Here is a 14,874-nt window from a genome sequence, read left to right as displayed (position 1 = left end):
ACTTATATTGAATAACTCTAGGGACGTCTTTCCAAATTTGTATGTGACTTGACCCTCAGCCTCTTTAGCTGCGGCTCTGTATAACTGACATTGGCAATTTTCACTGTTGGTTAATGGGTTGAGCCAGCCTTGACCCCTTCAAAAGTCCTGAGCGCACTACCAGTGAATTGTGTGACGTCAAGCGAAAACTGCATAGCTTTCCCTCTACTTCACATTTCCTTCCTAGAGGTGCAGATAATTTGTAGTATCCTTTCTTTCTGTATTTGTAGTGATATTGGTCAGGATTGAGAGAGACTTTGGAAAACATTCTTAGGTTTTAGAAGGATGGTATGGTAGGGGTGTTGATTTGAGGGCCTTTTAAGTTCATTCCGGATGTTCGTTTTTCTGAAAATGAACTCTTTCACTTTTCTATTGCATGTGGAGGATAAAGATTGTGAAGAAAACTGTGAGAAGGAGAAACATAATTTTGACATAACTTGTTGCTTTTCAGTCCCATAATCCAGCTGGAATGTGAAAAGAATCTGCTTTAATTGGGTTAAACAACAAGATGGTGAACTGAAAATGAGTCCTTTTAAAAAAGGTACAGGTTAGATTTCTTTTCTACTAAGGTCCCTAATGTTTACTTAAATTACTACTATCTACTTTGTTTTCCACTTCTCCTTCCATCGTATGTCCATGATATTCATGATATGTCTTATAGAGAAATGAGATTGGCTATGGGCTGAGCAGACACTGGGTTTAGAAACCTAGTTTACTCTGTGATCAAACCCAGGTAGGATTTCCATCTCTTGGCCTGTTGGCCTCCGTAGGCGGGAATGTGTAGGAAGCTCTGCCTTCTCTGGATAATGTCACTCTGTTCCACGTTTACCAGAGTGGTAAAAAACTGTGCTTGTTCCTGGAAAGTTCCCCCCCCTTCCCCTTAACCCTCATCCTCACTAAGAGGCAGTATCTGCCCTTGTCCATCAGCATGAGTCTCATTATGCCCTTTATTCTTGTTTATACTGTCTCCTCTAGAAGCTCAGGACGTTCATGTTCTCTCCTCTCCCAGAGACAGCTTCGACCCCTTTCTTGACTTTATTTTTGTCATTAGCAGGCATCATTTTCTGACATGCTACGTATTTGGCTTTGTCTTCTTTTCAGTAGAATGTAAATATCACAAGGGCATGAATTTTTGTCTGTTGTTCATTGCTGTAGATTGCGGTGACCAGTAGTAGGTGCTCAGAAATATTTGTTGAATGCACGCATTAAATAATTAAAGAAAGTGTGCGGCTGTGCTTTTTGAGGGAGATCAGGAGGAACTCTCAAAGAAATTAAAGCAGTGCTTTCTCATTTGCTTCTCTGGTCTTTTAAATATCTTCTTAGATGGTTTCTTTTCAAGGTACTTCATTCTCCATAGTAAACGTTGTGAATGAATTAGGGCATTATCTTGACTAGTTTTTTGCATTTTAAGATCATCTTAAAGAAAAAAGAAAAGAAAAATTCTAAATTTAGGTACATTAAGTTACTGCTAACTCTAGCTCCCATCTCAGTCTGTCTGGGATGTTTTGTCTAATTGCACCAAAATTCAGAAAAACTTTTGCATGCACAAATAATCTTACATTTATTCTAATCATCTTTGTTTTTATAGGGCTTTGCAGCATCTATTAGATATTTACTGAATAATAGTGAATAATCAGTTGCACACAGCATGTCATGGCTTGCAGCTGTAGTTTGGGGAATTTAATAGTGCACAACTTCATTCTAACCTGTACACCAGCCACCCATTTCCAAAGTTGGGATACTGCAAAGACAGGGTCACATAGCATGTCTTTCAAAGCTCTAGCAGAAAAACCAGTTTCAATCGTTTAAATTACTGGTAAATCCTTAAAGCAGATTTGGGAGGAATGGGAATATGCTGCTATAGTGTTTCCAGAATCCAATATGCATTGACCTTCGCTTGCATACTACTGTTAGAATGAGCTGTTTTGCTTTCAACATCATTTCAAAGCATGTACAATATGCTGTTTTTCATTGTATTAAGGATTTTAATATATTTCATCTTCTTTATCCTGAGCCACCTGGGGAAGTGCTAAACAGATGTGACCTCAGGAAATCTGTTACAATAATCTTCAAGGCATTTTTGTTAGTTCAGAAGATACCTAAACAAGAAAGCCTACAATGAGAGAGCCTTAAGAAATCTGATCTAGTGCATATCTGATACAGGTCACTTAGGGCTGGTTGTGAACATAAGTTTACCCTGAAATGTCTTGATATTTTATGTTGAGTCTTGCATCATTTACCAGTTTAAATTCCTTTTGGCACTGTGAGAGTGCCTGCCTGTCTTATCATACTTTTTCTAGTATTGGTTATCATTAAAATTATTATTTTTTTTTTGCTAATTTGGTAGGGGAAAAATTATCACGTTGTTTTAATTGCTTTTCTTTGCACAATCTGTTTGCTTCTCTTAATATTAACATTGCCTCCACTGGTTCCCTTGCCCTGAATGGCACTTAATTTTAGATGTCAGAACCACTTGGAAAGAAAAAAGAGAGTGCGCTATATCCCTAAGAATTTTTACCTTCAGCTTTTGCCTGTTTTGATAAAATCTTGCCGGGCATGGGAACAATAGTTAAGGGATTAGGAAAGACAAACAAGACTACTACTGGAAAGAGGTAAAGAAATCTAGGATTGTTAGCCTCGCTACCCAAACCCAAATCCTGACTCTCCTCCCCAGTGAAATACCTAGCCCAGAATCTACCAATATGTTTTGCTGCATTTATCTAGGAATTTATTTTTAAAATCTTATTTGAGAAAACATACAGAAAGAAATTATAAAAGGGCTTATTCATGAGCATATGTGCTCTTTAAAAAAAATCATGCAAAACAGAAATGTATTAAATAGAGATAAAAGCATTCCTTCCTCTACCCCCTCTATCCCACCTGTCTGTGGTGCAAATAGTTAACTTGTTTTATAGGCATTTTATCTTGATAGTAAATATACTTTAATGGCATTTTAGTGTCAGTAAGGCTTTAGTGGAAGGTGATCCTATAAACTCCCAGAGGGATTGTGTAGACTAAAAATGTCTGTTTTGTTCGCTACTACTTAGTGCAATGCCTGGCATATAGTAAGTGTCAAATCTTTGTTGACAGGCAGGTTTATTGTAAGGCGAGAAAAGGAAAAGAATTGAAAAAATTCTAACAGAGCATCCTCTGGCCATCAGGCTTTGGGTTATTAGATTTCTGGACTAGTGCAACGGTTCTCAGCATTGGCTACACATTAGACTGTCACTTGGAGAGCTTGTACAAAATACCAGTGCTTGGGCCTCACCCCCCAGTGATTCTGATTTGATTGGTCTGGGGTGAGACCCCAGCATCAGTATTTTAAAATCTTTCCTGCTGATGCTGATGTGCAGCAGTGGTGGAGAGCCACTGAGCCATAAACACTTGTTGCTTACTGAATGTTAATTGAGATCTGTGCTTTGCTTAATTCTTTAAAAGTCTTTTATGCTTTGGTGGACACTTGTATTTTTATTGAGATTATTGTCCTAATTATATTTCATTATATTAAAAATATTTTGCCTTTCCTGATATACAACATATATAGTCACCACATGCATAATCAAAGAGTTACTTATATATTAAGGTAATCCTTTGGCTTCCTGATGCTAGAAAATAAATTTCCCTCATCTTAGGTCCATGACATTTTATGCGGTACACTTTACTTTTTGAAGGTCCTTCAATTCTAAAGGAACACAGGCATTTAAGCAGTAGAGAAAATACATCATATTAAGAGCTTAACAAAGATGTTTAAAAAAAAATCTGAATGCATTCTTATGCCATATTTTCTACATCAAAGTAGATGACTCAGTTTATTCTGTATTATTCCAGATGTCAAAAATGTTAAGATGTTCAGCTGATGAAAATAAAAAAATAAAACAATTTAAGTAATTCTATCCCATCCAAATTATTAATTTCATGTTTGGCACAGAAGCTAGATGGACAGAGTAGTTAATGCAAGCTTTACTTTGCTAAAAACCTGTTTGTTTTTAAGTGTGTGTTCTTTACCTCTCTTTCCCTTGTACTTCCCCAACTCCCCCCCACTCCCAAAAGAGACTGCATTTATGTTATTTGTAGCAGATTTAACTGTTGGAATAGTCATAATAGTCATGATAACTATTGGTGGGATTAGCAGTTTTAAAGTTAAACAGTACGCTTTAGTGAAGTGTGTTGTAAATAAATTTTAAATAAATGCTTTTTAACTTTGGGTTTCTCTTGCATATTTTTATTTTTTATGTATCTGTTTCAAAATCACCATGACATCTTGGTTACATAATCAGAATCTTGGCGGGTTGCAGCAGGAAAAGCATAGCCAACCCTACGTATAAGTATGCTTATTTGAGATGTTAGACTTGGTGCCAGGTTAAACTACATGGGTATTAGGGAATGATGGATTACATTAATAATGGTAAACCCTACGAATGCTTCGTTTTGATTAGACCTTCCTTCTCTGCCAGTAATGTAAGTGATACGACTTGTTTTAATATCCATTCACTTCTAAAAATCTTTAGAATAACTTAATAATTATAATAAAATATAAATAATCTGGTAGAAAGATGTGAACCCAGTTGATACCCAGAAAAGCTCACTAATGATGATGGAAAATGTCATAGTTTTCTGTATATTTTCATGTATAAGCAATAGCCTTTGTTCTGCTATTGCTGAATTATTATTTTATTCTAAATGGAAAAAAAGACATTAAAAACATGAGATTAGTGTGCTATAGTTTTGTACTCTTTGCTAAAAATTCAACTCTTCACTGGCTTGAAATTTGAAGGCCAGACACTAGGTTCTAAAATGGGATTTATTATTTCATAAATCAGTCCATAAGCAGTCTAGCATGTTTGCATTTCCCACTGTTTTTCTGAGCTGTATTACTGATTAGGAATATAAAAGAACATCTAGTTGTTAGGGGTTTTTTTTTCCCCTTGTCTAGGGTCATAATTAACCTAGTTTGGTCCATGGATGGCATTATTCTGAAAACATTCTGTAGGAAGAATTCTAATCTCTTAGAAAAGTAACAATTAAAATCTTATTCCCATCACATTCTGGGTTAAAGGTAGATTTTATATGCAAGTTTATTTTATTTTGGTTTTTTTTTAAGGAAGATTAGCCCTGAGCTAACTGCTGCCAATCCTCCTCTTTCTCCTGAGGAAGCCTGGCCCTGAGCTAACATCGTGCCCATCTTCTTCCACTTTCTATGTCGGATGCCCACCACAGCATGGCGTGCCAAGCGGTGCCATGTCTGCATCCGGGATCTGAACTGGCGAAGCCCGGGCTTTCCAAGCGGAACGTGCGCACTTAACTGCTGCACCACTGGGCCGGCCCCCAAGTTTATTTTTAAGTAACACTTTCCCATGGTAGACTATTAGAACAGTACAGAAGCATATAAAGTGGAAAACTAACAAGTTCCTTTGTCCTACTTAAGGAAAACCCATTGTTAACTGTTTCTTGGGTATACTTATTGAAGTTTTACAGTATATCTTTTTCCTTTTCTTTAAAACACACACACACATGTGAAGCCATACTATGAAGTATGTATAAATATTTATGCTATTCTTTTTACTGGGTGCAGAGATTTCCATTGTATGAAACTTTCATGAGGTATTTAATTGATCCCATTTTAATAAACATTTAGATTGCTTTTCATTTTGTGATTTTGCTGTTACAGTAACTTCCTGGTAGATACCTCTTCATAATAACATGAATATATATGTAGAATAGATTATTAGGAGTATCACTGGGTTATTCTAAAACATTAATACCTATATATCTTGTGATATAGGTATGTTCCTCAATAACTTGACCAAATCTTTGGTGGGCCGCCTTGTTATTGGTGTCTTTCTCATGAAATTGGGATTCAGAAACAATATTTAGTTTACTACTTTAATAAGTTAATGTAAGGAAATAGTTCCAATTATTAAAGTTTTTCCTTGGCAAGTGGATTATGCCTGCATGTACAATAGATAAATACTCAGAGAAGGTGATAGTGCTGGACCATTATCCTATTTCAAATCCAGTATTATGTAATAACCTGTTTACACACTGACTTGTCTGCTAAACATTTTATGTATATTCTTTTAATCTTCTGAGCAATCCACTGAGGTTGGTACTAGTTTTCTCATTTAACTGTGGAGGAAATTGAAGTTAAAGAGGTTAAATGACGCACCCAAGGTCCCAGAACTTGGCATGTGAACACTCTTTTCTTAAATGGAACTGTAGAATCCATATTTCCTGTTTTTCTGTTGTTGTATTCCCCCAGTGAAGCAGTATTTTTAATCATTAAGAACCCAAGGAAAAATAATGGAAGAAAATAACATATGCCTCTTATTCTTGAAATGGATGCTCCCATCTTCCTGCCACCTCCAGCTTTTTGGATTCATATAAAAGGTGTTGTACAGTGTATTACAAATAAGTAGTGCAAGTGAAGGATAGGAAGTTTAATTTGGAGTAGCATTATGCTTCATGCTGTAATAAAATCTTATTTATCCTAAAGATATTTATCCAATATCTCTAGCCATCTCTAGTTCAACCAAAAAGCAAAAATGCCTCCAGGAAGCATTTATTCATAAAGGAGCCTCTCAGACTCTCACTCAGATCTCATTTACTCCTGTTTCAGACAGTTCTAACAGACACTGGGGTTTCCTAGCCTATGACAGTCGATTAGAAGCAACAAATTAGAAAAATTGCAAGTGGCGCTTTTATAGACAGGAAGGCTGACAGCTCCAGGAATGGATAGCTTTTGGTGCAAAGCTGTTAGTGGTAAAGGAAAAGCAAACCTAAATGCAGACAGAAGTTTAAGAGTTGTTTGGAATCCTTGTGTTTAGTATTCTTCAAGAGTACTCAAGATCATCATCATGTTAAATCACAGTACTGTAATTGATCGTAATGCTAATCCTGAGTATTATTTTAAAAGTAAATTATGCTAGATATACATGGATTTCTATACATAAATGGCAAGTTATGCTGGATAAATATGGAAAGCATTGTCATACCCAGACTATTGGGTATAACATGTTCTTATTTTTTAACTTTTGCAAAGGGCCCCTGTATCAGAGGTTTCATATTGTTGAAGTTTGCAGTTTGGCCTGTTAGCGCTGCAGATTTTCAAAAACAAGATTGACAGTGACTCAAAAGTGTATTTATGTGACTGGGTAGGAGAAAACCCCTGCATCTCTGTTGCTGCAGGACTTCTTTGCAATTAGCTTGCAGAACTTGATTCTTCTCCTAAAACTGTTGTGATTTCTCTGTACATCCTATAAATTATTTACACCCTGATGGTACTAAATGACTACATTAATGGCACCTCTGGCTCCACATGATATCAAGAACTTCAATAATTCATCATTTATTACAGCTCCATCCCTGTAGATGAGCACAAGTGGGAGCTGAGTTTGCAGCACTGAGATGAAGCCTCTCTGAGACCTTTGCTCTCCACTCATTATAGCTACAAATATTCAGATATTAGTGGTATTAAAAAATAAAGGAAAGATTATTGACTGTTAGAAAGCTAGACTTTTTAGGTTAAGTTTATCAAGCATTAGATTACATTAAGTTTTTAAGTATATTTTAGGGATATTTCAATGGGAAAATCTTTGAAAGACAGTTTTCTATTTCAGGACTCTCCCTTTAAAAAAACTCAGACAAACCAGTATTAGCTTATTCAAACTAAATGGAATTAATGATTGGCCACTGGAAGAATTGTGAGAGACTTTATTTGAAACAGTGATCCAAATTCTTAATCTCAGAGTTTTACACCTGATAGTTGAAGTCTTCAAATTTCAGTCTTCATCCTTTTTGGAGTACTGTAAGAAAAAAAAATAGGAAAGGCATGCTTATGGAGAGCAAGAGTGTATCTTTGCACCCCCATAAGCACATGTAATATGATTCAATTCCAGAGTGAAATTTAAGTATAAAAGAAAGTTAATTTACACATTTCCAGTGAAGGAGAATAGTAGAGTTGATATTGAATTTGTGTTTACAGTTATAGGGTGATTCCACCTCGTGAGTACAGTAAGTGTTGCTTTCAAAAAAGACAAAGAAAAAGGTTAGTAAGGTTCACAGTGTTTGTAACTGTAGCACTTAGCACAGTGCCTGACATGTGGTTCAGTAAATGTTTGTTGTCTGAATGCATGATGATCAAATCAATCTGTATAATTCTATCCAGACACCTGGTATTTTGGTAACTTAAATAGCTATTCTCATTTATCCTAGTTGCTTTCTATGATAGTACTAATTTGGGAGTCTATTTCAGTTCACTGTCAGTGCTTTTTAATATTCGATGTGGATGTGTTGCAGAAGGGTCCAGAGAGCCTTATTATATAGAGTTCTGGTCTGTGAGGCGTATATTCTTAAGGCAGGATTGTCCTGTAGAGAGGCTCCAAAGTATTTCAGGTATCCTTTGGATTTCATCAAAAAGCCTTAGAAGTTCTTCAAAGATACATAGAAAATTACTCTTTCTAATAGAGACACTAGACAGTTTTCACTGATACTAAGTCGTTTATAACAGGTGTAAGTTGAGTTTAATTTGATTGCTTTAGATTTCTGAAATAATGATTTTCTTTAAAACTGATTATCTGGTGATCATTGACATCTATGGGAGAACTGTAGGGGATGAGTACAGTCAAGAGTTAGACTGCCAGGGGTATTAGGGCTTGGAAAGGCATTAGAATCACTGTTATGATGAAAATGAAAGCCCTTAATCTGTAAAAGGAAAAATAAATTAAATTTCAGGAAGCATGAGATGTAGAATTAAATCATACTATGCTGGGCTGCTACACAGATGATGTTAGCTCTCTATTTGCCAGACCCTCCACCTTGGGGCAGAATATGGAATGTCTAATTTAAATTACAACAGCTGAATTTCTCCTTCAGGTGAAATTTTACCACAGTAAATAAACATCTTTTTACTTGTATGAAATTCTGTGTTTGTTGTCTAGTAGCAAGAGTGAATTGGATGAAATATCTGAATATAAGTTTTTTTTTTTTAAGATTTTATTTTTTTCCTTTTTCTCCCCAAAGCCGCCCGGTACATAGTTGTATATTCTTAGTTGTGGGTCCTTCTAGTTGTGGCATGTGGGACGCCGCCTCAGCATGGCTTGACGAGCGGTACCATGTCCTTGCCCAGGATTCAAACCGACGAAACACTGGGCCACCTGCAGCGGAGCGCGTGAACTTAACCACTTGGCCACGGGGCTGGCCCCTGAATATAAGATTTTTGTGTGAAGCGAATTTGTATTTTTCTCTCTTACATTTCCCAACACACCCTTTATTCATGAATATCCTTGAGTTGATACCTAGTGCCAGATATCTTAGAATAAAGGTTTTAGAACTCTTGTGGAAAAATGATGGTTTGATTTAGCCTTAGTTATGTTATAGTGTGAATTAAGCTCTTAAATGCAGGTGGCTAGGTTTTACAGATGGACAGACATGAATCTGGCTGAGAACAAATCGTTCTGCTGTGATAGAGACATCGTTCAAACCCGCATGCATCTGTCAACTGCCTGTAGTGGCACAGTGAGATAAAGTGATCTGTAATGTTGCTCTCATGTGTCCCTATTGCTAGCCATATTGTAATGTATAATACATCTCTTGGGCAGACAGCTTGTGTGGGCTGGATTCCACCTCAGCCTTGTAAAGATGCCAAGAAGCATCAAGGTGAATTTTTTAAGCCTATTTAAATATTTAGACTCATGACTAATTTCAGTGAAATCTCTGCTATATCTAATAAACTACTTGCTAGAAGTGAGATGGAATTTCACGTTTGTGGCTTCTTCACTTATTAGCTGTTTGATATTGGCTTGACAAATTATTAATTTCTCTGTTTCTGTATCAGGAGAGTGAGGATTGTAAAAGTATTCACCCACCGCATAAGGTTGTTGTGTGGATTCAGGCAGTTAATAGGTATAAAGTGCATAAAAGAGTGCCTGACACTTAATAAATGTTAGCTGCCACTACTGTCATCGTCATCATCATTAACATAATTTGGAGTGAGATTAATTTCCCTTCCCTGAAGCTAGATTGCTTTTTTTTAGGAAGACCACATCACTATCAAGGATGTGGCCAACCCTACTTCTGATACAGAAGCTCACTGTCTTGACTTTTGAAATCTACAAGTTTATCTACAGCTAAAGTGTAGGGTGTATTACAATATTATGTAATATATATTATGTAAAGTGGATGTTACTTTTAAAAGTATATAGTACTTTATATTATATTACTTTAAAAAGTGTATATTTCTTTTAAAAATGTATGAAGTATAGTACATTATAATAAAGAGTGATATCACTAAAAGGAATGAAGAAACTCTTTATAATACTGCTATGGAATGACCTATAAGATGTATTGTTAAGTGAAAAAAGCAAGGGGAAAAATAATGTGTAAATTATTCTACCATTTGTGTAAAAATTTGCTGGTACATGCATAAAATACCTGGCACACTGCACAGGTAATGGTACATTTTTATTACTGTTGCAGAGCAAAACTGGATGGCTGGAGACAAGGGTGGGAGACTTACTAATGTATATCCTTGTATACTTTTTGATTATTGAACCATGTGAATGTGTTCCCTAGTTAGTAAAAAGAACCTCATAAAAATGAAAAAGTAAAATAGCTATTTTGAATTCTAGATAAATTTTTATTTGTCCTTTATAAACATTTCTTCTTTTTGTCTATACTACACAAATTCACATTTGATAGGACTTCTAGTATTCCTCTGTTTGTTTAGTTGTTTTTTTAAGTTCCCTTTCCAATACTAAACTAAGAATGATCTCTTGTCTTCCATTAGGGACTTGAGTCATAATCGGTTGTCTACCTGGAACATCAGCTTGGAATCTCAAACATTACAAGAAGTGTAAGTTATTTTTATTTATTTAAATTTACACTAAATTCCTTGAGGTGATTTGATGAGTTACGAATTTGAGGATGTTCAGTCTAGAAATGTCAAAAAATTGAAGGGAAAAATTTTTTTAATTAAAAGATGTTGTGTGTAAACCTTAACTGTTATCTTTGACTTTGTTGCTATCGTAGACTCTTTGGGCATTGTGCCATTGGGTTGGTGATTTCAAATTGCAAACCATGTAGACATACTGTTCTACCTCCTTGGGGCCAAAAGTAAAGATTTTTCCCCTCTTCAGAGTGAATATGTTCTGTTTTTTGCCAAAGTTTCAGCCAGTGAAACTCTGCTGTGTAAACTTTTTTTATGTCTTGACTTATCTAAGATGGAAGCATCATGTCTAAGGATTTATATGAAATACAGTATTTTTGATATCACGAATGTGGTGGTTAATATAATTCAATTTTTCACCTCAGTGAAGTTTTTCATTTAATATGGAGATGTATTATTATGTACTTTTTGGAGGGAATTTTCTAAAATTTTATTATTTGTCAGTTATTACATTGTGATGTTCCCAGAGACACAACTGTTGAGATATATAGGCCTGTTTGCCTCTACAGTGAACACCCCCAGAACCCTGAGATTTACTTTTCTTTTTAATTTCTTGCTGACAGGGGCTCCTTCTTCATGCTCTCGTTGTCTCTGCATTCTCTCCTGCCCCACATTGGCTACTTCTGATCTGCTTTGGACTCAGTAAAGTGACAAGCTTATTAGCTGAGAGTAGGCACTGAGGAAAGCCCCAAAAATGCTTCCATGGGAAGTACATGAGCTTTATTTCATGGACTTGTTTAGAGGCCATTTACTTCTGGTTTCTTTTCTGTATTCTAGATTGTTGAGATTGTTCGGTGATTGAAAACCAGGTTAATGAAATGTGATTGTATTAGATTAGCTACTAAGACATTTGAGACAATCCATTTAAAGAGCTGCTAGAATTAGATGGTGACATCTCATGTCATCTGTAAAATCAATCGTAGGTTTCATCTCTAGGTGGGCAAGTTAATTTCATCTGTGGTCTCAAGCAACCCTCCCCAACTTCGCTTAGCTTTGAAAAAATGTGTGTGTGTGTGTGATTGCACACCTTTTAAAAATTTATGTAATTAATTTATTATGTATTATAAATATACATATAAAGAGATATGATGGGTTAATTATTTCTTCTTTGTTTAAGAAAGACTCAAATTAACTGTCATAAATGTAACTCTTCAGAGAACCTTTTGCTGGGATTAAAAATATTTAATGTGCAAAATATTTCCTAACCTTTCTAATTTTGATAAAAATTGTAGATCTACACAATGAAAAAACATTTCTTATTAAAATCTCTAATTTTTACTAACTATACTACATTTAGTCTTAACTCATTCTGAATCATAGGCTTTTTTCAAATTTAGCACCTATCCTAAAGAATGTGTTAGCAAGAAACCAGAACTCAAGAGGTAACATTTCCCTCACTAAACTTTTAAATCCGTTTGTCCCCCTACCTAGGAAAATGAATTATAATGAGCTAACAGAAATCCCATATTTTGGAGAGTCAACTTCTAATATTACTCTACTCTCATTGTAAGTAAATAAGATTTTAGATCTTTTACTTAAATTATAAATACTACACTGTCTTTTTGTTTTAGGTACACTTATTAATTATTGATCTTAATTATTTGACAACCTTGTGGCCTCGGGTAGATCACTGGCAATAGCTTCAATATAATTTTTGTTTTGTAGAGTCCATAATATAATCCCAGAAATAAATTCAGAGACATTCCAGTTTTACTCTGCTCTCGAGAGCTTAGATCTCAGCTCAAATATAATATCGGAAATCAAGACATCTTCATTTCCTCGAATGCAACTTAAATACCTGTAAGTGAAATAAAGTTTAAGCTAGATTTACTTTAAAGTACATGTTTATTATTCATTGATACTTTCCAGAAATGTCTATTTATTGTGATTTTGATATGCTTATGTGAAAGAAGCCTAGGGTCAGTTTTTTAGTTTTTTTGGATTGTTGGTTTTTTCCTCCCCTTAAAGAAAGAGTGGACTATTGTCAGAAAATATTGTTAAGTATCCAGGGTAACTTTTGAGATTTAATTCTGGATTGCTTTTTACTAAAGGTTTTGTAAAAGGTAAATAGGAGTGATTTGTTAAACAGCAGCTTACCCTATATAACGATGGTAATTAGCATGTGCCAGAGTTTTCACAGTTTCCAAAAGCATATTGACACACTGTTTCAACCCAAATGAAGTAGGTATTGTCCTTATTTTGTAGTTGAAGAAACAGACCAGTTAAATGATTTGTAAAGTCGTATACAGTTTTAAGTGGTAGAGCTGGGGCTCATTGTTGTTGTTACCTTGTTCATTTTAGGAATTTGAGTAATAACAGGATAACCGTCTTGGAGGCTGGTTGCTTTGATAATTTATCGAGTTCCTTATTAGTGGTAAAGTTAAACCGGAACAGAATTAGCATGATTCCACCCAAGATCTTCAAGCTACCTCACCTCCAATTCTTGTGAGTAACTAAATAAGTGGATTATAAGAAGATCATTTTTTTCTTACAGTGTCTTTTTCTTTTTAATTATTATTAGAGGAAATCAGCAAAGCAATTTTCTGACTGTAAAACTATTTTTGTTAAAGGGAGCTTAAAAGAAACAGGATTAAAGTTGTGGAAGGTCTAACATTCCAAGGGCTTGACTCCTTAAGATCTTTGAAAATGCAGCGGAATGGAATTAGCAAACTTAAGGATGGAGCTTTTTTTGGCTTGGATAACATGGAAGAATTGTAAGTACTATCAACTAGAATTGGAGATTGTTAGGAAAGGAATCGGACTGGGACTTTTCAGTGCCATATCGCTAGGATTATTGCTTTAATTATCCCAAAGTACATTGATTCTTTCTCCCATCTCTGATGTGAAATAAGTGTACACAAATCTCTTTTGGCTTTGTTATCTAACTGATATTTTTGTCGTCATTCTTAACAAATATTTTATTTAAAAAGTTTATGTTCCCTTAGTGTTTTGGCTGATGAAAATTATCAGAATTTATCTAGAACAGGCATACCATAACTCTTGGTGTGTTGATTTTATAGATCTGATATTTTAGACAGTCTTACTACCTTCTAGCAGTAACTCTTAAGTAAGATAACAATATTTATTGAATAGAATTTGTTCGTTCATTTGGGTTGAACAAAGATATATGCCTCTCTGAGCAAGACTTAATGAACATTTTTGGAGTCTTCTCATTGCAGTGCCTTATTCTGAAACATATTTTCTCTTCTCTTTCTCTAATTCTGCAGAGATCTGGAGCATAATAACCTTACAGAAGTGAACAAGGGGTGGTTGTATGGCTTGCGAATGTTACAACAGCTCTATGTGAGCCAGAATGCTGTTGAAAGAATCAGCCCTGATGCATGGGAGTTCTGCCAGAGACTGTCCGAACTGTAAGTGTTGGATGGCATTTCAGTGGAGGCTGTGAGCTTAGAGCAGGTTGGGATAAATCGTCCCATGGCCAGTAATGAGATATTCCATCCCTCTTTATTAGAACTTTATTGAAAGCTCTAAATTTATCATATAAATGGAATAAAAGTTTGACAATTGAACTAAAATCCAATGCATTCCTTACCTTGCATGTTTTCTGTTTTCAGTGATTTGTCCTATAACCAGTTGACCCGCCTGGATGAATCTGCTTTTGTGGGTCTGAGCCTACTGGAGAGATTGAATTTAGGGGACAACAGAGTCACTCACATTGCTGATGGTGTCTTTAGGTTTCTTTCCCATCTTCAGACACTGTAAGTATGTTTGTCCTTTTTTTTTTGCTAATTTTTTTAAAGCAATAAAGCAAATAAATTAAAACAACTAATCAATCTGCAAATTTATGTATTTTAATATTTTGTGGTTCTTCTATGTTGTGTCTCAGGACAAGATAGCTTTATTTGTCTCTATCCCCATACATAAATCATACT

General features: G+C 35.2%; 1 protein-coding gene across 6 annotated transcripts in view; it reads left to right on the top strand.

The window, feature by feature from the left end:
- LRIG2 (leucine rich repeats and immunoglobulin like domains 2) overlaps window positions 1-14,874 on the top strand; it is a 60,385-nt gene that overhangs the window by 25,694 nt on the left and 19,817 nt on the right. For all 6 annotated transcript variants that reach the window (XM_070268486.1, XM_001495327.7, XM_070268489.1 and 3 more), the window contains 7 exons: window positions 10,823-10,888; window positions 12,413-12,487; window positions 12,647-12,781; window positions 13,283-13,426; window positions 13,552-13,695; window positions 14,209-14,352; window positions 14,557-14,700. In XM_070268486.1, coding sequence (XP_070124587.1) covers window positions 10,823-10,888; window positions 12,413-12,487; window positions 12,647-12,781; window positions 13,283-13,426; window positions 13,552-13,695; window positions 14,209-14,352; window positions 14,557-14,700 — 852 coding nt within the window. The remainder of the gene's footprint in view (window positions 1-10,822; window positions 10,889-12,412; window positions 12,488-12,646; window positions 12,782-13,282; window positions 13,427-13,551; window positions 13,696-14,208; window positions 14,353-14,556; window positions 14,701-14,874) is intronic.

This window comes from Equus caballus, chromosome 5 (genome assembly GCF_041296265.1).
Source record: "Equus caballus isolate H_3958 breed thoroughbred chromosome 5, TB-T2T, whole genome shotgun sequence".
Classification (NCBI taxonomy): Eukaryota; Metazoa; Chordata; class Mammalia; order Perissodactyla; family Equidae; genus Equus; species Equus caballus.
The sequence above is the reverse complement of the archived record's forward strand: the minus strand, read 5'-3'. Positions and strand labels throughout refer to the sequence as shown.